At 34.6% G+C, this 24637-nt stretch overlaps 1 protein-coding gene across 1 annotated transcript in view; it reads right to left on the reverse strand.

Moving 5' to 3' along the window:
- PCLO (piccolo presynaptic cytomatrix protein) overlaps positions 1-24637 on the reverse strand; it is a 539133-nt gene that overhangs the window by 291936 nt on the left and 222560 nt on the right. The window contains exons 4-5 of the mRNA XM_027838890.1: positions 5654-5761; positions 5159-5620 (exon numbers count right to left, since the gene is read on the reverse strand). Of these exons, the coding sequence (XP_027694691.1) occupies positions 5159-5620; positions 5654-5761 (570 nt within the window). The remainder of the gene's footprint in view (positions 1-5158; positions 5621-5653; positions 5762-24637) is intronic.

Consider the following 24637-nt stretch of genomic DNA (forward strand, 5'->3'; position numbering starts at 1 on the left):
TGTCCTATACTATGGTATCAAAGTTTTTTTTTTAATGTTATGTTTGTTTGTGAGACTTACAATCATTAAGTTATCTCTGTTCATCTGTTTGCAAGGTCAGATGCAAAGGCTTCTCTAGAATTCATATATTCTCTCAAGGTCACTGAATTTTGCTTCTTTCCTGACAAATTTTCTTGTATTTCTGTATTTTTTTTAAAAAATACATATTTTTTTTAATTTTTAGACAATTAGAGCTAAGTGACTTGCCCAGGGTCACACAGCTAGTAAGTGTCAAATGTTTGGTCTGAGTCTGGATTTGAACTCAGGTCCTCCTGACTTCAAGGCCGGTGCTCTATCCACTGCATCAGCTAGCTGCCCCATATTTCTGTATTTTTGTGTTCCAAATTTGTCTTTGAAAAGATTCTTCATGATAGATTCTTTTTTTTTAAATTTGCTAATACTGTGCTTTTTAATTGCACAAAGAGCTCTAATTTCTGATATAAATTCTTTCAAATTTTATAGATTTCATTTCTCTTTGGAACCATTCCATGATTTCTCATTGTCTCATGTGCTCTGGTGAGTCCAGAGGAGTCTTTCACTAGTCAGTTTATTTTCCTTTGTATTATAATATTTGTTAAGACCTAAGTATTCTCATTAAGATTTTATTCACTCTTTCTTTGAATTTTAGGATACTCTGTTGATTTATCTGTTTGTGAGTTGGGCTTTTTTTGAGGTATATATACATACATACATATATATATACACACATATATATGGCTTGAAACACTATCTATATCTAACTATCTATCATTTAGATCCTTTATATATTATCCTACCTTACTTTCTGATACTTCTCATTTTGCTTATGAATATATGTCCAAGACTGGGCTACAAAGTTGCCTCAGAGCCCTTGTGATTATTTATCATGTCTGTCCCCAGTGAGTTTTACTGTCTACTTTACTTCAGTTCTGGAGCTACCTCCTAGACTGCAACCCCATCAGATTCTTCTACTCTTCTCTTTTATTTTATGTGAGTGAATAAAGTCACTCCACTTTATTTTACAGCTCTGCTGAGAGTCTGCAAAGTCTAAATTCCATGGAACAAGATATGTCCTCCTATTCCCTCCTTCCTTCCCCCCCTTTTTTTTAGGTGAGGCAATTGGGGTTAAGTGACTTGCCCAGGGTCACACAGCTAGTAAGTGTCAAGTATCTGAGGTCAGATTTGAACTCAGGTCCTCCTGACTTGCAGGGCCAGTGCTCTACCCACTGCACCACCTAGTTGCCCCATCCTACCCCTTTTTAAGGCTTCAGGGTGTGTGTTGTCTTTCCCCATTACATTCTAAGCTCCATGATTGCAGGGACAATCTTCCTTCCTGTCTTCCTGTCTTCCTGTCTTCCTGTCTGTCTTCCTGTCTTCCTGTCTTCCTCTCTTCCTCTCCTCTCCTCTCCTCTCCTTTCCTTCCTTCCTTCTTTCCTTCCAACTCCAGGGCTTAGCACAGTATTTGACAAAGAAAAAAATGGGCTCTTAAGAAGTGTTTATGGAATTCAGTTGTATTGAAATTGAATCTGCTCCTTCTTAAAGCGTAAGGGTAAAGCAAAGGTTTTTCAGCAGTGTGTCCCTAACCTACATCGGGCCCGGCAACAGCCTACAAATTGACTTCTACTCTCTTGATACCACAAGCACATGGAGTATGGTAGCAGAGGGGTGCTGAGTAAGCACTCTAAATATTATAATTCTCTGGTATTAATTCCTAAGTATTTTTATTTTATTCGGATTCTCTCTTTGCTTTTAAATGTATTCAACAGCATTCATGTCCGTCATTTATACAACTAAACTCATTAGCTTCCTTCCTAAATTTGTTCTTCCTTCTGAGAATAAAATTTCTGTCTGTATTAGAGTCATTCACTTGATCTCACAGAGTTATCATACATGCAAATTACTTGAAAAAACATTAAATTACTACATAAATACTAGCTGTTACCATTTATTATTATTATTTGGAGTTAATGTTTACTATTTGTTTCCATCACCTTTATATCCTAATTGGTTACCAAATTTTGTTGAATCTATATATCTAATCCAATTTAATCCAAAAAGCATTTATTAGGATGTACCATAAGCAAGGCACTGTATTAGGCCTTGAGGGTAAGAAACTAAAACAAAAATCAATTTCTACCCACAAAGAACTTACGTTCTATTGAGAATGATAATAGCTAACATTTAGAAAATCCATTCTAGCAGGGCAGCAAGTTGGTGAAGTAGAAAAAGCTGGCCTGGAAGCAGGAAGACCTGAGTTCAAATGTGGCCTTAAACACTTACCAGCTATGTGACCCTGGGCAAGTCATTTAACCATGTTTGCCTCAGTTTCCTCATCTGTAAAATGAGCTGGAGAATGAAATGGCAAACCACCTCAGTGCCTTTGCCAAGAAAATCCCAAATAGGGTCACAAAGAGTCAGACGCTACTGAACAACCAAAAATATAGTGCATTAAGATTTGTAATAAATGTATATATTGATAATAATAACACTAATAGTAACTAAAATTCATATAACACTTTAAGGTTTATAGAACACTTTCCATCTATTAGCTCATATTATTCTCACAACAAGCTTGTGAGATAGCAGTTCTTATTTCCATTTTATAGATGAGGGAACAGGCTGAGAAGTAATGTGACTTGTCTATGGTTGCACAGGTAAGTGTCGGAGGCAGAATTTGAATCCAGGGCTTATTCAGCCCAAGGCTACCACTCTATAAATCTCTATAAAATTCTATAAATCTGTCTATCTATCTACCTATTTATCTATTTCATCTGAATCTCACACCAAAAGTGTATGAGGTAAGTATTTTAAAATATTTTTTCTCATTTTACAGATGAGGAAACTGAGGTTAAGAGAGATTAAATTACTTGTTCATGGTCACACAGTGAGTAAGTATGACAGCTGAATCTGAACTCAGTTTTTCCTTATACCAAGTCTAACACTATAGAGAAACCATATTACTTTTCACCTGTGAAATCTGTATTCCATCTTTCCCTGTTTTAGTCTCCACTTCCCTACCAACAAATAGATATCAATTATCAACTGTGTAGAAAATTACCAATAGTTTCCCAATAGGTCTTCTTACCTTAATTCTCTTTCTTTGACCACCTACTCCTCTCCTCCCAAAAAGCCGTTGTTCCTACCTTACCAGAATAATCTTTCTTACACATAGACATGATCATGCTACTTCTGTGTTAAAAAAAGATCCTGCATACTCTGTATTGCATTCAATTTCCAGGTACATACCCAACTGATAAAGCAAAGTACACCTATGTTTGTACAGATAACTTCCATTAAAGTGAATATGCATTTTCCCCAAAAAATATCTTTCTTCTCCAAAAAGTGATTATGGAAGAGCAGCAGGATGTGATGAAATGCAAATGTGGGATCTTATTTAAAATTTGTAAAGGAAGGCAATCAGAAGAGGAGATAGGACAGGATTGCATTTGAGCAATTGTGCAGTGCTAAGCTGCTTGCTACAGAAAAAACTTTACTCCTTGAACACCGATACTTTCTCATTAATGATAGTTTACATTTACATAGCACTTTAAGGTTTTAAAAGACTTTTATATATGTCATGTGATCTTCAGAACAACTCTGTGAAGTAGGCTCTATTATTATCCCCATTTAACAGATAAACTGAGGCTGAGAGGGTTAAATGTCTTGCCCATAATCACAAAGCTAATAACTATTTGAAACAAAATTTAAACTCAGGTTTTCCTGACTTTTGTTCTATAACTTCATCCACTAAGCAGAATGCCTGGAACATATTTACAGAATTAGTGTGATGTGGTAACCAAAAAAATAAAAACAATCTAAAACAATATGAAACTCCATGAAAAAAGGTATATTTTCCAAGGAAACAATTTTCTCACTCTACTCTCTACCTGGTCAAAATGTGTGGAGAATTGTGTTCAGTTCTGGGAACCACACATTGTAGGAAGAATATTGATAAATGAGAAAGTTAATTGTGGAATTAAACAATCCCAGAAGAATCTTAGAATTTTAGAGTTAAAATTGACTTCGTGAAGCAAACTGTGGACCATTCCGACTAGTCCAACCTGAATGGAGCAAGAAGTCTCTCTACAATAAACCTAATGTGTTTATTCAGTCTTTACTTGAAGACCTCCATTAAGTAGAAACTTTCCCTCCTGAAGCAGCTTGTTTTACTTCTGGATAGTTCTATGATTAGGAATTTTTTTCTTTGCATCAAGTCAAAATCTGAGTCTTTACAACTTCTACTTCTTGCTAATAATTTGTCCTATGAAGCTTAAAAAAATATTAATCCCTTTTGCACAGTTATGGTGAACTGAATCCTCACCCATTTATCAAGTTCCAAAATTTGAAGATAGTCATCATGTTCCTTTTAATATTCTTTCAATGAAAGCCTTTGTTTTGAACTAATTGTGTCAGCTGGTTTATTATTAAAAGGGAATGAGTAGCCAGGGACTAATGACCCACAAGTTTAAGAGTGTATGTTCATAAAGTACCCTGAACCCAAGGTAGTCACTTTTCTTGGGGAACCTAACTTGTGAGTTTGAGTTGGTGTTAACTTGAAGAACTCTCTCTCTCTCTCTCTCTCTCTCTCTCTCTCTGTATGTATGTATGTGTTTGTGTGTGTGTGTATATATATGTATGTGTATATATATATATATGTTTATGTCTATGCCTATGTATACATACATACACACATACATACACAAACATATATAAGATAGATAGATGGATAGATACAGATATATTCAAGTTGGTGTTAAGTTGAGAAACCTTGAAGAACTCTGTGTGTGTGTATTTATGCCTCTGATGATTTCACAAAGGAAAGTTAACTGCTGAATTTTAGCCTTTAAGTTTAATAAGTGTGAACTTAGACAACTGATTGATATGATTTTAAAAATCAAAACAATGGAAATGAAATCAATTTTTTTTTGGTTGTTACTGAATTTTCCAGATTTTTTTTCCAATTTGGCTGTAGAAACAAATCCAAATTAGCTGAAAATTATATCACCTTCCTTTACACTTTGAATGTGCAGATGTCTCTAAGTAGAATTTGTGTGTTTTAGTTAAAAAATAACTATTTGCACACAAACTCTGTGTAAATAGTTAAATAAACAACAATAACAACAACAAATAATCCACTTACTATTTTTTCTTTCACTGTTTCCACCTGATCAGGTTTTACTGATGGTGCTCTCTGTGGCCTGGCATCTCTTTTCTGGGTCTTCTCCTCTTCTTTGGGCGGACTCTGGGGAATTCTAGGCTCTGAATCCTCTGCCTTGGGCTCGGCTTGTTTTTCCTCGTGTACTTCCTTAGCAGGTACCTGGTCTAGGGATTTCTCTTTAGCAGCTGGTACCTCAGGTTTCAATATCTCTTTCAACTGTCCCTCTTTGGGCTTTTTTCCCAAATCATCAGGGTCTATAATCTTGTCTTTCAATTTGCTTTCCTCATGCTTTTCATCTGTGCTTATCAATGGGGGCTTCTTTTCAAGTGAAGGTATTTCTTTTACTTTTTCATCTTCTTTTTGTGCTTCTTGTTCTTTCTTTTTTTCTGTTACTTGGACAGGCATTGAAGATGTTTTGGGGGATATTTGCTCTGTCACAGGAGGCTGACTCTGAGGCACAGCTGATAGTTTCTGTACCATCTCTGAAGAAAGAGGTGGGACTGAAGGTGGCATTTTGCCCATATCCCCAAGTTGTCCTGATATTGCTCTCTGGGTCTGGCAGTTTAAACATAGCCATTCTTGAACCTAAAAAAGAAAAAAAAAAGAATGCATGACTGAATAGGTTAAGCATATAAAATTGAAGCATAATGAAGCCATAGATTAATAATAAACATCACTCCACATTTTTCCTCCCCTTTCCGGTGGATGAAGGAAGACATCTCCTGAGCAAATAGGACACTGGCTATTTGAAAAGTTGGCAATACTTAAGAGATTTTGACATCTCAGAAGCAGGTTTTATGTTTTGTAGACAACTATTCTTATTTGAAGGCTGTAAATAATTTAATAGGACTTTATGTAGAAATATAATATGCAACTACTATGCCTCCTACTAGTGAATTGGTAAATTCCTACTAGATGGAACTGTGAATGTGTTTCTCATTGGGTTTTTCTCTTTTTGGGGGGGAGATTATTTTAAATAATTTTTTATTGACATCATTTATTTTTGTCATCTATATTTCCTAGAGTATTCATCTTCCCTTCCACTCCTAGAGAGCAATCCCTTATAACAAATGATAAACAAGGAGGAAAAAAGGAGAAAAATGATTTTAATCTCTATCCCATTTGAGCTTATGAAATGACTTTCATTGAATTCAATGCAAATGAATTAATAAAATTTTCACAATAGTAAGGTACATAGAGGAGAATTATGTATATCCAGAGGCATAACTATAATTTTTAAATTAAATAAAATAATACTTTTTATGAAGATCAATTTATTTCCCGGGACTATTTTCCTTTTTTTTTTATTGTGTATGAAATGCCTGTGTGTGCATTCAGTTTATGTATATGTAGATATGTACATATATACATACATATTCATACACACCAGAGCTAGTGAGTGTCTGAGGCTAGATTTGAACTCAGGTCCTTTTGACTTAAGAGCTGGCATTCTATCCTCCTTGCCACCTAGCTGCCCCAGCATACATGCACACCTGTGTATATGTGTGTATATATGTATATACACATGTAAACACAAACAAATGCACATGTGTGTATATGAATGTATATACACATGTATACATATACATACATATAGCCACTATACACTCACATACACACATATAGGTATGAATGTGTTTGTGTATGAATATGTGTATGCTGGGACAGATAGGTGACACAGTGGTTAGAGTTCTGGCTCTAAAGTCAAGACGACCTAAGTTCAGATCTGGCCTCAGACACTTACTAACTAACTGTGTGATCATGGGTAAGTCACTTAACTCTGTTTGCCTCAGTTTCATCACCTATAAAATGAGCTTGAGAAGGAAAATGGCAAACTACTCCAATATCTTTGCCAAGAAAACTCCAAACGGAGTCACAAAGAGTTAGATACTACTTGAAATGACTGAACCACAACAAATATATGTATGCAAACTATATATGGCATTTAAATATAATGCCATATAAACAATATATTTAATACACACAGGACTATTTGAAGTGAGAACTATGGTATATGAAAAGCAGCATGGCATAGTGCAGTACTTCTTAACCTTTTTCCACTTGTGACCCGACTCCTTCAGCACTGTGGGTAGTGACCCACAGTTTAAGAAGCATTGGTGCATAGAGAGCTGGGCTTGAGGCCAGGAAGACTAATATTCAAGCATTGCTTCTGAAACATAATGTCTGCACCACCCTGGGCAATTCACTTAGCTGCCTACTGCTCTAGGCAATTCTTTAAGACCATACGTTCATACTCCCAAAGGGCTATGAAAATGTGCGTACCTTTTGACCCAGCAATAACACTTCTAGGGCTGTATCCCAAAGAGATCATAAAAATGGAAGAAGGACCCACATGTACAAAAATATTTATAGCAGCTCTTTTTGTGGTTGCCAAGAATTGGAAATTGAGGGAATGTCCATCAATTGGGGAATGGCTGAACAAGTTGTGGTATATCAATGTAATGGAATACTATTGTGCTATAAGAAATGATGAAAAGGCAGACTTCAGAAAAACATGGAAAGACCTGAATGGACATTTCTTAGTACCTACTCTATCTGTGGCACTGTGCTAGGTACCAAGAGCACAAATTCAATGCAATCGAACATTGAGTACTTATTATATGTAAGGCATTGTATGCCAAGACCTATGGACAAAAGCAAAATTAAAAACAGTCCCTGGCAATAAGAAAATACATTCTATTAGAAAAATGTACCTGTCCTCAAGAAGTTAATCATATAATCATGGAGAAGACAGATGAAACTAAACTAAATACTGCACAATTTAGAATATTTTTTTACTGGATAGGAGAGGTCAAAATGACACTACTAAGTCTGAGAAGAAGGGGTCACTTCTATTTGGGGTAAGGAGGAGAATGAGGGAAGACTTCAAGGAGGACCTAATGACACCTGAACTGGGATTGGCAGGAAGAGAAATATTTTATTTTATTTTATTATTTTATTTTTCTAATTGAAGAGAAATATTTTAAAAGGTAGAAATATATAGTAATCTACTCTTGGTATGCACAAATTTATAATTTTAAAAAGGGCAGGGTGAAATTGGAGGAAAAAAAGTGAATACTTTAGTTTGTCTAGAACACTGATTATAGGAAGGATCAAAGAAGGAAATAAGCACTTCATAAATGTGTAATTGGTTCCAGGAACTGTGCTAAGTGCTTTAGAAATATTACATCATCTGGTCTTTACAACAGCCATGGGAGGTAGGTGTTATTCTCCTCCACATTTTACAGTTGAGCACACCGAGGAAGACAGAGGTACAGTGAGTTGTCCAGAGTCTCACAGCTAGTAAGTACCTGAGGTTGGATGTGAACACAGGTCTTCCTGACTCCAAGCCCAGTGTTCCATCTCCTGTGCCTCCTAGCTGTTTCCATGAAGGGAGAGTTTTAAAGGTTTTTGCCTTTTTTTGTACTCCCAAGAGCCTTATTAGTGAAATATAATTTGACCCTTTCTTCGTAACCCCAGATCTTAGCATGGTGCCCGTTAAATAACACACTTAATAGATGCTTGTTGCTTGGCCAAAATCAGGTTGTGAAGGGTCTTGAATATCAATCTGAGTTAGTATTTTATTTAGTAGATTTTTGAGGGGCCACTGATGGCTTTGGAGTAGGGTCCTGGTGGAACCAATCCTATGTAATAAGGAGCATGGCTTGGGCAATTATATGAAAGGAGGATTAGAGCACAGCAAGGCCACTTTTTTCTCTCTAGTTCCATCACAATAAAGGTCATGAATTATTCAAACTTCCACAAGTGGTTGCAGAATCAAATGCTACTGCTAGGGCCTTACTGTCTCTCAGTTTTCTGTACATTTGTTTATTCAATTGTTTTCTGATGAATTAATTCTGGTAATTCCTTACATATTTATGACAAATGCCAAGTTAGGTTAAATAATCTGCACCTGATAACTATACTTCCCATTATTCCTTTTTTGTCAAGGTCCTTTTTTTTTTAAAGGCCAAGACCATACTAATAATTTTCTATGAAGATTGATTTCTTTTGTGGGGAGCTTAAAAGAGGAACAAATTCTAATCTACTTATTTTAATTCCTAATTGTGAATTATTTGGGGATTATGCTGTTAGTAATATAAAAATAAGTCTCTGACTTCAAGGAGCATAGGTATTACTGGGGGGAGAAGGGGCCTGCAGGAGGGGGGCAACAAATATATAAGAGGCAGGATGACCCTGTGGAACTAATGTTAGTTTTGGAATCAGAGTACTTGTGTTTAAATCCATACTCTGTAACATATCTGCACGACCTTAGGCATGTGATCTTGGTCACATCACCCCTCTAGGCCTCAGTTTGCTTATCTGCAGAATGAAGAGGTTAGACCAGATCACTTATAAGGTCTATTCCAACTATAAACCTATAATGCCAAGTGAATAAAATATAAACTATATCAGCAATTGAAGGAAAGAGAAGCTGGAAAGGTAAGGAAAGGCACGATGTAGGAGGAAGAATTTGGGTGGTAACATGAAAGGGACTAGAAATTCTAAGGTTCAGAAGTAATAAGGGAGAATATTCTACAGATGGTAGAAAGTCATTGCAAAGGCATAGACTCAGGAGATGGACAGTCATACAGAGAAACATAAATAGACAAGGTTTATTAGAACATAGAATGGATATGAGAGACTTCCAGAGAAACTGGAGATAACAAGAAGCCAAGAGGTTTCTTGGGTGGAGCAGTGCTATAGTCAGAACTGTGCATTACGAGGAGCAATATGTTAGCTGTGTGAAGGATGAACTAGAAATATGAGCTCCATGAAGGCCAATTAAGAAGCTGTACTGCTAGAGTCCAGATCTATATAACTTGGCAACTTATGGGTAAGGAGACAGAAAGGAATGAGAATGAAGAGTCTAGGATGACTGGGAGTTTGGGACAATGGTGCCCTCAATAGAAATATGGAAGTTAGGAAAAGGGGTGGGATTCAAAGAAAAGATAACTAATTCTGGACAAGTTGAGTTTGAGATGCTTACAGGACATCAAGGTGCATATGAATAGAAGACAGGCGATGAGATGTGACTTCATAAAGTTGAAATTCTGATATGAAGACTTATGATTCATCTGTATGTAGAAGATAATTGAATAGATTCAAACTAGTGAGATCACCAAAAGAGAGAAATAAGGGAAATATAGCCAAAGACAGTGCTCTGACATGGGAATTGGAGGAGAGACAAAGATGATGATGACCTACAAAAGGAGAATGAGGAGATGTCAGATAGGTAATAGTCACACCAGTACAGTATAGTGTCTTGAAAATCCAAAGTAGAGAGATTATCCAGGAAGGCAGGTGTGGGGTTATAAATAAGTTAATAGAGTCAAATATTGCAGAGAGGTCAAGAAGGAGAACTGAGAAGAGGTCATTGGGTTTAGTAATTGAGAGATGATTGATGAATTTGGAAAGAGTCTTTTCAGTCTAGGGATGGGGGTCATAAGCCATATTGCAAGGTGCTAAAGAGTGGTGAGGAAACCAAATCAGAGTATAAATGGCCTCTTCTAGTAGTCTGGCTGTGAAAAGGAAGGGAGCTCTATAGGGCAATAGCTTGAGTAGGATGGCATAGAGAAGGGAGGTTTTGTTTTGCTTTGTTTTTTTTTAAAGGATGGGGAGATCCGGACGTGTTTGTTGACAGCAGGGAAAGAGTACGTGAATCTGCATGTCTATGTTCTACTTAAGTCTTTTGGAAACTTGAAGAAAGTTGTTTAGTTCCTCTGATTCTATTCTGCCATTAATCAGCAAGAAGAATTAATATTTGCTTACCTAAAAGAAATTTAGTTAGGGTTGATTATTAGCCTTACTAAGGCAGTCTCAAGACTAAAACATTGTTTCTAAAATGCAAGTACTGTGGTTTCATTTGTATTTTATGTCTGTATCAATATTTGAAACAATAGTTAATCCTAATTTCATGTCCAGGCAGCTTTGATTTGAAGTGTGGCTATGTGAGTGTGTGTCTCTATGTATGTATATCCAGAGAAAAGAAAATCATTCGATTCCGTATGTCAAATACTAAAAGCCTCAATCTTGGTACTGAACATTCCCCTGTGGGTCTGATTCAATAACACATATAGAAAATCAATCTTCTTAATCTGTCTAGCTTTCAGTAACCATTACTTGGCCTGGCCACTGCATGTACTATTTTCATTCAAAGCTTAGATTCTTTTGGAAACCAGAATTTAAAAAAATAGCTTTACCATGCTGAAATTTTATTACCTAGGGTCTAAAGGTCCAAACATAACTTTGTATTAAACATTCCAAGAAGGATTTATTTTGGTCTAAAACTACAAGAGGTATTGAGAGACTTTTCTTTTTTTTCCACAGTAGTCAACGTTCTATCAGTTGGAATAATTGATCCATTAGAAAATGTCAGATTTTACTGAACATTTAGAGATCGAATATTATCAATCATCTTACTTTCATACTAATCAAATCCCATTTCACTAATAAATATTTTGTTTGAATAAAAATTTCTATTTAGAGGGAAACTATTAAGAGAGCATCATAGGAGAATAATAATTATAGATGAGTGTATGCTCATCACCTTAATATTTTAATTCTAGGGCTTTGAAAAATGTACTCCCCAGAGTGCAGGCAAATAACATATTTCACTTTGCCAGTGTAAAAATAAACTTAGCAGGTCTACAAACAATTCTTCTACAGAACATATTTGTCTATATTAAAGAGATAAGGCAATTATTTGAGGCTTTATTTTAACAAAAAGGGGAAAATATCTATCCTAGTAATCTTCCATTATTAATCCATGTACCTTTTTACTGTTTTTCTAATTTGAAATGGAAATTGAATGTAGCATTTTAAAATACTCTCAATGATTTTGCTATGTGCTTCTGCTATGCTTAGTATCTTGAATGGGCAGATTTTTATGTTTATGCCTGGTATCTTTCCTCTCATACTTGATGACATGTCACCAAACCTACTTTTTGTAAATGGGTCTATTGTCATGTCAATTGTTGAAAATTTGTTTGGAAAATTTTTTTCTGTAATATTCTGCTCTACCAAATGGAACTAGGGTGTCATTCTATTGAGTGGAATATGATATCAAAGAAGCTAATACCAATTTGTCTTGCATTAAGAGGCATACATTCCAAGAATAATGAGGCTGTTGTCATGCTCTACTGTTCCTGGTCAGAACACATCTAGGGTACTGTGTTCAGTTCTGGATGTCATATTTCAGAAAGGACATTGATAAGCTAGAGAAAGACTAGTGAAGGGTGAATGGAATGATGAAAAGTCTTAATTCCATGCCATATGAGGATCATTTTAAAGAACTGGGGATGTTAAACATGTAGAAAAGGAGCTCCAGACAAGAGATGTTAGTTGTCTTCAAGTATTTGAAAAGCTGAAGATTAGATTTGTCCTGTTTCATCCCCAAGAAAAGAACTAGGAACATGAGTGAAAGTTGCAATTGGGGAAATTTAATTTTGATGTTACATCAATTGTTAGGAAAAAAAATCTTCCTAACAATTACTGCCATCCAAAGGTAACAGAAATTAACTGGGCTTTTCTTCAACTGATATCTCAAAGGCTAGGTGATCACTGCTGAGGTATCTCATAGAAAGGATTCTTCTTGATTTTTTTTTAATATATTGGTATAACAACTCTGAAATTCTGTAATTCTGTAATTGTGTCATGAGAATACTATTTACCTTTCTTGTCAAGGTTAGGGACATTTAAAGCTTTTTAGTTTGGCCTCTTGTTATCTTGTGTGTGTGTGTGTGTGTGTGTGTGTGTGTGTGTGTGTGTGTGTGTGTGTGTGGTGTGTGTGTGTATTTTAACATTCTTCCTCTCCACAGACACTAGACCAACCACACTGGCTTACTTGCTATTCCTCATACACTATGCTTCCTCTCCTATCTCCATATCTTCACATTAGCTATCTTCCATGCCTAATATAGTCCTCCTCATCACTTCTACCTCTAAGAGTCTGTGATTCCCTTCAACACTAACTCTAATCTGACCTTCTATAGGTAACTTTCACTATACCCCCACCTTCTAGTACTTTTGCTTCCAAGGCTACCTTCGATCAACACTATATACATATTGCCTCCTTCATTAGAACATGTGCTTCTTAAGGCTAAGGTCTATGTTTGCTTGTTCTTTTCATCTTGAACTCTTAAAACTGCTCCAGATACATGGAAGTACTTAATAAATGTTTGTTGATTCATGACCAAAAAATAATTTATATCAGGAAGAACTAAAGATCTCATCAATGAAATAAATGTTGGAAAAAAAAAAGAGGTAGGCTGGTGATGCAGTGGAAGGGAAAAAATGATGACCCACGTGCTCTACTGGCAAAAATACAATGGCAAGGGAGATGGAGGATTTATAGGTAAATATAAATGAGCTCTATCAGATGAGAAAATATAGAAAGTTTATGGTCTGCAGGGCCAGAATAAGTATACACAAAGAAGAAATTTCATATCATCAAAGAGGTATAATCATGGGAAGAAAGTTGAGAAATAGTTGTCCAAGACAGAATCCATTATGTGCTTTGTTTTCAGTTGGTAAAAGTTATTCCTATCTTGTCTAAGGCAATGCTTTACCTCAGAACACTGAGAAACATAATTTAATGCCAACTTGTGCACAGTAGTAATTTCATATATTTTTTTTTAAATTCTTAATTTTTAAACAGATCTATGATTTCATTGGTAAAAACTTCATTGGTAAAATGCCTGTTACCAATGCAAAACAGAAACTGTCATGAAACTTAGTCTTATCCAGCTCTGGGAGGCTTATGGACTTAACCTGTAGTCACATGATATGTACCAGGGAGAGGACTTGAGCCCAAGTCTTCCTGACTCCAAGATAAGCTCTATGGTTCTATGTCAACTATTCCCTTCTCAATATTATTATCATTAAACAATTAAAATTAAATTATATTTCAGGGCACTAAGGTTTAAAATGAGTTAAAATTCTTATTTTAGGTGACATAAAATACTTTTTAGTACTTAATTCTCATTAAAATCAAAATAATTTAGCCAGGCATGAAATATATGATATATTCAGTCTTTTATATTATTCTATGCCATTGTCCAAGGTTCATATTAAATATATTATAATATTGTTTCTAAAAGATAGCACCATGAAAGAAAACAGATTTTTTTTTTTTTACTTTTGAAACAGTTGACTGAATTTAAAAAGCACAATATAGCAATGATGGACTGCTAATTTCAGGACAAGATAGATGTTTTAAACATCTTAAAAAGGATACTCCTGATCCTTATTCATCATTATGGACATACATAGGTCATTTTATTTTTTTTCCTTCTGAGTGATTTTCTAATGAATTTTATCTCAGGTAAAATGTTGTAAGAATCCCAGAAAAGATGCAGGCAACATTAAAAATTAGTTTTTCCCCCCATGCGCATTAGCATTTGGGGAATTTAAATAAGATCTTATCAAATTCTTGGTAAGACTAGGATGAAAGACATGTTTACCTCAGCTCTTGAGTATTTACTTAGGCTACTACAATTTTACTGTATTTAGAGACAACTTTAGTGATAATAAAATGAAATAAAAAAACAGCTTCAAGTCAATGTCAAGAACTGATGTATTCAATTGACAGTTACTAAATCTAAGAAATGCAGCTATTTTTCACACCATTTTACTTAGTGATATTTTGTCAAAAATAAAACAAAATAAAAAGCAATAACACAATCAAAGGCTATAGTCTTAAGGTGGGTTTAGTGGTGAGGAAGAGGGAATAGGAAAAAGGAAATAAAAGCTCAGAGAAAGAAAAAAGGATGCTGCAGGGTTACTCAGCTTTTTTTTTTTTTATATCAAGAAGCAATTTGCTTTACGTAACATGTCATTGGTAATGGTGGCAACAATTCCATTAAGGAAAATCTCAGAACTTAAGGACGGCCTATTTTCTTATGAAAAAAAAAAAAGCACTTTCTGAAGGCTGATGATGAGAACTCCAGTAGATTGAACATCTGCCTATAGATTTTTAAAAGTGGCAGTGAAGTGACGTTTGCAAAATGTGATCATCAGGATAAGTGATCTTTGGAGCTGTGTCTGATAAGTCTTTTAAATGGGATTAAATGATTAGACAGGTTTGAAGAGTTTCTTATTTTTCTTGAACATGTGACTAAAGCGTTACTTTCTATCTATATTTACAGGTGTTATTTTCTAAGGAAAAAAGACTAATAACCTGCCCAGAAATAATCATTTTGCTCATTAAAAGTGTCACAATATATTTCCAGAGATACCAGAATCAGCTGTAACTTATTAATCTATCATTTAACATCATTCAGAAATTATAATTAACTCATATGAAGTCTTAACCTTGAATGGCCTTAACTTTCACCTGATATTCCTATTTAGTTTATAAATTCAAATTTTAATTTTGAAATCTGCTCACATTTCTTGAAATGAATGAATATAGTAATGTTTACACCTTTAGTCTCTTGTGGATTATTCACTTTTGCCTCAATCTACCTTACATCCTGTAGACCAATAAAATCTGGGCATGCAGAACTTGAGCCCGATGCAAAGGCTACATTTTGTGAGTGTATGCACTGATATATTTATGATATCTTCCATTCTCTCATCGTGCATGTACCATTGTCACCAGAATGAATTAAACATGTCATTTTCTTTTCTCATTAGCTGCTTCTTGACAAGAAATGTTATTGTACTTTTTTTTTGGTTCCTGTAACACTGTCACAAGAATGTTTTTTTTTAAACTGTATCTTTGACAGATTATTAATATACTTTCTAAAATAAATAAAAAAACAAAATTGCATATCAACAATATATTACTAATGTGTATATATACACATACATATTTATAAGTAATATTAATTATAATGCAAATTTTAATGCAAAAATGTTTACTATGAGCAAACTATATTAAATGCAAGAGATAAAAATAGAAGATGAAGTAATCCTTGCTTTCAAGGAACTCATATTCTCATTGTGTAAAATAATTAACAAAGGAAGGTTCAACTTCATGGTGGATGGAAAGAACACATGGTATTTAGGTAAATACACACACATTCCATATCAACAGTTAAGAGGGGTTTTCCAATTAAGGGGATATCTATCAATTGGATAATGGCTGAACAAGTTGGTATATGATTGTAATGGAATACTGTTGTGCTGTAAGAAATGATGAGCAGGATGATTTCAGAAAAACCTGGAAAGACTTACACAAACTGACGCAAAGTGAATTGAGCAGAAGCAGAAGAATATTGTCCGCAATAAAAGCAATGTGGTACAATGACAAATATGGTGAATGATTTGACTATTCTCAACAATACAATGATATACTACAATTCCAAGGAGTCACGATGAAAAATTCTATCCATATCCAGAGAAGGAAATGATAGAGTCTGAATGCAGATGGAAGCATACTTTTGTTCACTTTTTTATGTATCTTCTTTCACAACATGACTACTATGTAAATGTTTTGCATGACTACACATGTATAACCTATATCAAACTGCTTACTGTCCTAGGGAGCAAGAGAGAGAGCAAGGGAAGGAAATAATTTAGAACTCTTTTTTTTAAAGGAATGTTGAAATGATTTTTATATATAATTGGGGAAAATAAAATATTATTTTAAAAAAAGAATGACTTTCCAGAAAGTGAACAGTAGGAACTGCCTTTGATATTCAATAGTTTTTCTTTTGACCCACCATCTAGAGAATTAAAATGAGTGAGAATGTTTGGATTTTCATTTTAAGAGTGCCAAATAGCCCACTAACTTTCTTTCATTTTATGATTCTTCTCTCCTACTTATCTTTTTACTTCCATTGTTTTCAATTATATAGTACTCAACATTTGTCTGTGGTTGTATGCCCATCACTATGACCAAATCCATCTAAATAAATACATTAAAAAATATAAAACATAAATGTAAAAAGCCATTTCTACAAACAGAAAATTTACTAATTTTAAAACATCATAAATTAGATTTACAAAAGAGAAACTATAGAGATAAATTATAATCAAAGCATATATAGTCAAACATTAGAAGGAATATGTGTGTATACGTGTATGTGTCTGTGTGTGTGTCCCTCTACATTGTATATAGACAATATATTGGGGCCTAATTCTTGTTGTGAACACTATATATGTATAAATGTGTACACAATACATATAAAGATAGACATAATGACTTTAAGATGTCTACTGGATATTTGGTTTGAAATGTCTGAAAGGCAATTTAAGATGCAAGAATGAGCGCCAGCAGAGAAGTTAGGACAGGTCCAGTAGATTTGAAAATTATCAACATCACAGTGATAGTCATGTCCATGGATATTACCAAATGAGGTAGTATAGAGGGAGAAAGATGAAGATTGAGGACAGATGTGGAACACAATTAGAGGTTTTGACCTAAATGAGGATCTAGAAAAGGACACTTAGGAGAGCTGAGATAGGTAGGAGAACAACCAGAAGAGTGTGGTGTCCCAAAAACCTAGAGAGAAGAGAGTGTAAAGGAGAAAATAGTGATAAATACTATCAAGGGCAGCACAGAAGTCAATAAGAATGAAGATTGAGAACACTGCATTTGACTTGGCAATTAAAACTTTGGAGACAGCAATTTTGGAGGAGTGATGAGGTCGGAATCTGGGCTGTAGGGCACTTAAGAAGAAAACAAGAAGAAAATGGAGTCACAAAGCCTTCTCAAGGAATTTAGGCACAAAAGCCAGAAAAACTATAGAATGATAATTAGTTGGGATAGCAAGATCAAGTGAGGGTTTTTTGAGGATGGATGAAACACAGACATGTTACTAGACAGTAGCAACCACTAGTCAGGGAGAGATGGAATATAAGTGAGAGGATGGAGATGACAGAGGGATCATTTTGTTGGAGAAGACAGAACAGAATGGGATCACTTGAGTATGCAGGGAGGTTTGTACTACCTCTTTGAGTGAAACAGGGATAAAGGAGGATATAGTAGCAGAAGGCATCTGAGTGATGTAAGATAAAGAAAGGGGGAGATGAAAGGCCTCAATTTTTTCTGTAAAATATTAGGCAAAGTTCTCAAGTGAGAGGGTGGAATGAGAAGAAGCTATGAGAGGTTTTTTTAAAAGGAATGAAAAAGTTTAGAAGAGCAGCTGTGGAGAGTGGTATAGTAAGTCAATAAGGGAAGGGCAGAAGGATAGCTTGATGGTTTTGAGGGCCCACTTGAGAATATGTGACATAAATTTGCAGTAGACTCAGTCAGAAAAGTTATGTGATTTTCTTCATATTCATTCAGCAGCAATGGTATAGGAATCCAAGACTGAAGCCTGGCAGTGTCCAATTGGTGAAGTGACAAGGTGGCCAGGATTTCAAGAAAACAGTATAGACTTTAACTAGTTCACCAGGGGATTAAGATAGGAAAAAAAAGGAGAGAATGACATGTAAAGGTAATGACTTGGGAGAGAATAGAGATGTCCAGAGATTGGAGGTCACAGAGGGTGAATGAAGATTAGGATTTGGTATGGTACAGAGGGAGAGGGGGAACACTAATAGATAATGGTTAGGTAAGGGGATTTCAGAATTCTTGAACATGGAAGTGGTGCATTTGTGGATGATGGATGGGAAGATCAAGGGTATGACCACATGTGGTTCAGGTGGGATGGAGGGCTAGGTTATAGGAATTGAGTAGGCTGAGGAATTGAGTGGTTAGGGTGTATAAATATATGTTGAAATACTCTAGGATGAAAGCAGAAGTTGGGGAGGAGATATAATTGTGAACCAGATCCTGAACTCTTTGAGGGAAGGAGGGGAGTTACCTCAAAAGAGCTATCAATTTTATTTCAATACCATATGTTATTATAGAGAGATTACTATTCTTTGGGTAGGAAAATGGTTTAAACAACCTTTTACTCAGATAGTACTACTGTCTTGACAGTGTCTTTTTCTAAGTAAGTAAGCAAGCCTTTAAAGAAGTCCACTATTTCTTTCCAAATAAAGAAAAAAAAACTTCAGACTATTTTTCTTGAGTACTATCCCTTTGTATTTTTATGGGTCATGGATGGATCTAGAGTCTTGATCATGAAGTGGATTGGTAAATATTTCTAGTACAGGTTACTGCCAGGACTCATAAACCTTTTTTCCCCACTAGTCTCTTCTTCTCCTAATCTAGACCATGCACAAAACTCTGTAACATTTCCAAATAAACATATCCAAATCATTTTTTTTTCTGCTATCCAGACACTCTATCATCCAAATACTCTTTTGATTATGACGTGATTGAATGTCAAAGTGTGTTTCTATTTATTTATCTAACTCGGCTATTCCTTCTACAACTAAATTGAGTTTCTCAATTCAAGGTAACCTAGTTATACTGAGGAAGAAAATAAAATTGAGTGAATGACCCCTAGTCTCTGTGGTACATAGTAAGAATGCAAGAGTCAGTGAATTAAATGCTAAATATGCAGACCTTCAGAATTAATTCAACACCCGATTTGCACCTATGTCAACATTTATTGTGAAATTTTTCACTCAATACTCTGACTAGGCTAAGAGAATACAGAGGACAGCACAGGAGACAGATGAGAAGAGGCAGCAATTGTAATAGGGATTGCCAAAAGGAGACAAATATAAACTTCATCCAGTGTGCAATTTTTCGAAGGTACTAGAGGCAGATATTGTGCCACTGATCAATTTAAGATACTAAGATTAGTTTGGAAGGTTATATTATATAGCTATAACTTTTCTCAATTAAGCAGTGTCCTTTTTTGCTAACAGGAATGAAGATGAGAAAGAGGAAAGGGGAAAAATTTAAAAAAAGAGGCTATGCCCTATTTTCTCTGTTTTCACTATAATTATCAAATATTACAGTATTCTATGAATAGGTGTATAGAGAGTGTGTGGTCTGAGTATGACTAAGATTATAGGTAAATTCCCATTTGGTAAGTCTGTTGTAGTCTATACTAATGGAATGAAAGTTCTGATCAAGGGTAAAGGGATATAGGAAGAAAAAAAGAGAAAGGAAGTTTTGTATCATGAAGCATTACAGATAAAGGCAAGTTTTGCTATACTGGAAGCATATACACAGTTAAAAGGCAGTTAGCACATCGAGAGGGAATTAAAAATAAGTGCTAAAATTTGTATTAAGCCAAAAAGGGTAGAGGAAACAAAAAAGCAACCTCACTTCAAAATTCAATTCAACAAGTCATTCCAAAATTGATACATGGTTAAAGAATACAAACAAACTGTTTTCAGAAGAAGAAATCAAAGTTATCTATAGTTATATAAAATGTTCTAAGTCACTATTGATTAGAGAAATGCCAATTAAAACAACTCTGAGTTACTACCTCATATCTATCACATTGACTAATGTGACAGAAAAGGAAAATGGTCAGTACTGGAGGGGAAAATTGGGACACCAATGGACTCTTGGTGGCATTGTAAACTGATAGAACCATTTTGGAGAGCAGTTTGGAACTATGCCCAAAGGGCTATAAAAATGTGCATACCCTTTGCAGTACCGCTACTAGGTCTGTATCCCAAAGAGATCAAAGAAAAAAGAAAAAGATCCTATATGTACAAAAATTATAGCAGCTCTTTTTGTGGTGGCAAAGAATTGGAAGTTGAAGGGATTGTCCATTAATTGGGGAATGGCTAAACAAGTCACGTATGATTGTGATTGAATACTATTGTGCTACAAGAAATGACCAGCAGGATGGTTTCAGAAAAACCTGGAAAGACTTATATGAATTGATGCAAGCAGATTCAGATCACTGTACACAGTAAATGTGAATGACTTAGCTATTCTCAGCAATACAATGATACAAGACATTTTTTTTTATAATTTTTCTTTTTGCTTTTTGGTGAGGCATTCAGGGTTAAGTGACTTGCCCAGGGTCACACAGCTAGTAAATGTCAATTGTCTGAGGCCAGATTTGAACTCAGATCCTCGTGACTCCAAGACCAGAGCTCTATCCACTGCACCACCTAGCTGCCCCTATACAAGACAGTTTGAAAGGACTTATGAAAAATGGTATTTATCCCTACAGAAACAAATTATGGTATCTGAATGCTTATTTAAGCATACTTATTGAACTTTATTTTTCTTGTTTTTTAATTATTTGATGTGTTCTCTTTTGCAACATAGCTAATAAAAACTATGTTTTGCAGGAGTGCCTATGTATGATCTATATCAAATTGCTTGCCACCCTTCTCAAGGAAGTGGGAGGGGTGAAGAGAGGAGATAGAAATTTGGAACTTAAAATTTAAAAAAAGGAATGTTAAAATTGTCTTTACATGTAATTAAAAATGAAATGAAAACTTTTTTTTAAAAATTCAATTCTATTCTATAAACATTTATTAAGTGACTACTATGTGCCAGAAAATAAGCTAAGTGCTAAGGATATAAATAAGAAAAAGAAAGTCTCTGCCTTCAAGATGTTTACAATCTAACGGGGAAGATAATTCACAAAAGGAGGCTAGAAAGGGGGAAAAGGGCCACCAGAGCATACATTGAGTGTATGGTATATATAATGGATATATAACATTTTATGTGTGCGTATATGGAATGTATATGTATAACATTGTGTGTGTGTGCATCATCTATTTCAATGGAGAACAATACACTATTGACTTTACAATAAATACTGCTTAAAAAGCCATTCAGTTATTGGTTGATATGCTGCTTGGTGATTGTTACTTTGAGAACATGTTTTTAGTCTTGATATAATTCTTAAAAAATCCAAAACAAATTGCTAGTTTTTGGGATAAGGGCATAATGGGATACAAACCTATAAAAATGAATTGATTAAAATTAGTTATGTCAAAATGCAAAATTAAGAATTTTAATACTTCTTTAAAAACCTGACTTTTTTTTGATTTTATATGAACCTCATAACAACCCTGTGAGATAGGTAGGAAGGTAATATATTAATATCATTTCACTGCTGAGGAAAGTGAGTTGCTATATAGTTAATTGATTTCTTCAATTTTCCCTTTTATAAAGGGAAAAAAGGCAGATGTGGAACTTAAATTCTAGTTAAGTTAAGTTATATCCCAGGAAATTCAGTTCCATATAATAATAGCATATTATTTCTAGTAAAATAAATAAAAAACTAATTGAAATATAGTTAAATCTACCTTCCAAGGACTTAGCCCAGCTAAGTATGAACAGGAGCTCATCACTAAGTTGTCTGACTCCTTGGTGGTGATTTTTTTTTCAGTTATGAAAACTCATAAAATAAAGATAAATACAAATGGCCTTCAGTTTTGTGAAGCCCACTTATGTTTCTTCAGTGATGGTGACAGAATTGCAGAGGAAGTGGTATGTTCTAAGGATCACCAAGTTTTTAGACCCTCTACATACTTTAATTTGATTGTTAGTATTATAAGATGTAGTGTTTATATAATGACTTCCAAATACAATGGGAAAACCTGAGTCATATCAGTATTGACATTTTCGCTATAAATGAAATCAGACAAAAAAGGAAGTTGAACTAAATGAAGTTATGAGTTACAGATACTATTTGGAAAGGCAGGGAATGGGGTTGATCAAGCTGCTTATTATACTCCAATATTAAGAAGAAACATTATTTCATGATACATATCATCATTTCATATTATAATACTGATAAGTAATTGAAGAAAATATCACTGAAAATAATTGTAACTTACATACAGATTTTCTGAGGACTAGATAAAATGAGGGCACCTAAGTTGTCCAGTGGATAGAGTACTGAGCTTGGAATCATAAGACTCATCTTGATGAGTTCAAATCCAGCCTCAGACACTTACTAGCTATGCGACCCTGGGCAAGTTACTTAACCCTATTTCCTCAGTTTTTCATCTGTAAAATGGTGTGGAGAAGGAAATGTCAAACCATTTCAGTATCTTCGCCAAGAAAACTCCAAAGGGGGTCACACAAAGTTGGATGTGACAAAAATGACTTTACAATAACAACAAATGGAACAGAAATATATTTTGGGGCAGCTAGATGGTGCAGTAGACAGAGTGTTGGGCTTGGAGTCAGGAAAACCTGAGTTATAATCTGGCTTCAGACACTTACCAGCTGTGTGACCCTGGGCAAGTCACTTAACCCTGTTTGCCTCAACTTCCTCATCTGTAAAATGAGATGAAGAAGGAAATGGCAAACCACTTCAGTACCTTTGCTGAGTAAACCCCAAATGGGGTCACAAAGAGTCAGATACAACTGAAATGACTGAACAACAAGAAGTTATAAAACACTCTAAAATTAGTCATCCTAAATTCTGGTACTCAGTGATATCAGTGAAAATGTAGAAAAATGTTATTAATGGGGAGAAAGAGCTATGAAAATGTTTCAAGAAAAAGGAATGAGAAGCCAAGGATTTATAGACTAAGCCTCAACCTCATATTGTTATATCCTGAACACATTCCTAAAGAAAGGAATTGGTAGGTATTATTTACAGTGAGCATCAATTAACACTGCAAAATAGAAATATTATAACAGATATTGAAAATACTTATTACTGATGAAGGAGTAATCTTTCAATTAGCCATCTGTGTACAATCAGGCTACCAACTTAATGGGTAAAAAACAGGCTAATAATGAGAAAAAAATTATTACATACTTTTGAAAGGATTCAAAACAGCTGTTCAAGCTACAAATGAGATATGAACATGAGGCATGTCATTGACACTGATTTCAATAATTTTATTCTAACTTAATCAATATAAATCTATTGCCAAAAAGACCATAAAGTGCTGTAGTCAGCAAATGCGTGATCTATCAATTGGACAAAGATGGAAACCAACATTTATACCAGTTTAGACTAGAAACTTAAGATAGAGAAAAACAGTACAGCACAACAGCAATTTAAAGAAAGCTTTGAAAGAGATCCAATTGATCAAAAATATTCTAGCAGCACTGAAGGAAAATTGAAAGAAGGCAATAAACAGGATAAAATGGAAAATACAAGTCTACCAAACTGGTAGTAAAAAGAACTAAAATAGGAAAAGCAATTCTCTAGGATTAAGCTTAAATAGAGAAGAGTCTTGAGTTGGTAGAGACCCAATTTTAAGAGTGATAAGGGAAAGCAATTTATCTAGAAGGAAGATATCAAAACTGTAAAATAAAATTTCAAATCTTTTTAGTAGCAAAAAAGGCAATTAAAATAATAACAGATGATTTAAATGTCTACTCTCCTAAATATGCAAAATTTTTATGTCTGTCATTGATACTTCAATAGAAGCCTCCTAATTTGGAGTATTAGTGTGTGACAAGCAGGCTTTTGTGAGTTATATTCAACCAATAGATGTTATCTTTATGATAAAATAATTGACTTAAAGATGTAGAAAATATAACATCTCTTTGTAGTTGTTTGCTTGTTACATTCTGTTGAAACTTGAAGGCTCTTTTGCAGTAATATAATCCATCCTATATATCATACATCTCATTCTGATATCAAAATCATCCAATATTCCTTGAAAGATATAACAGATATCACAGAAATAACCATGTTAAATGACTTGCTTATAATAACCAAT

The sequence above is a fragment of the Vombatus ursinus genome, unplaced genomic scaffold, assembly GCF_900497805.2.
Source record: "Vombatus ursinus unplaced genomic scaffold, bare-nosed wombat genome assembly UNPS02014830.1, whole genome shotgun sequence".
NCBI classification, from domain to species: Eukaryota; Metazoa; Chordata; class Mammalia; order Diprotodontia; family Vombatidae; genus Vombatus; species Vombatus ursinus.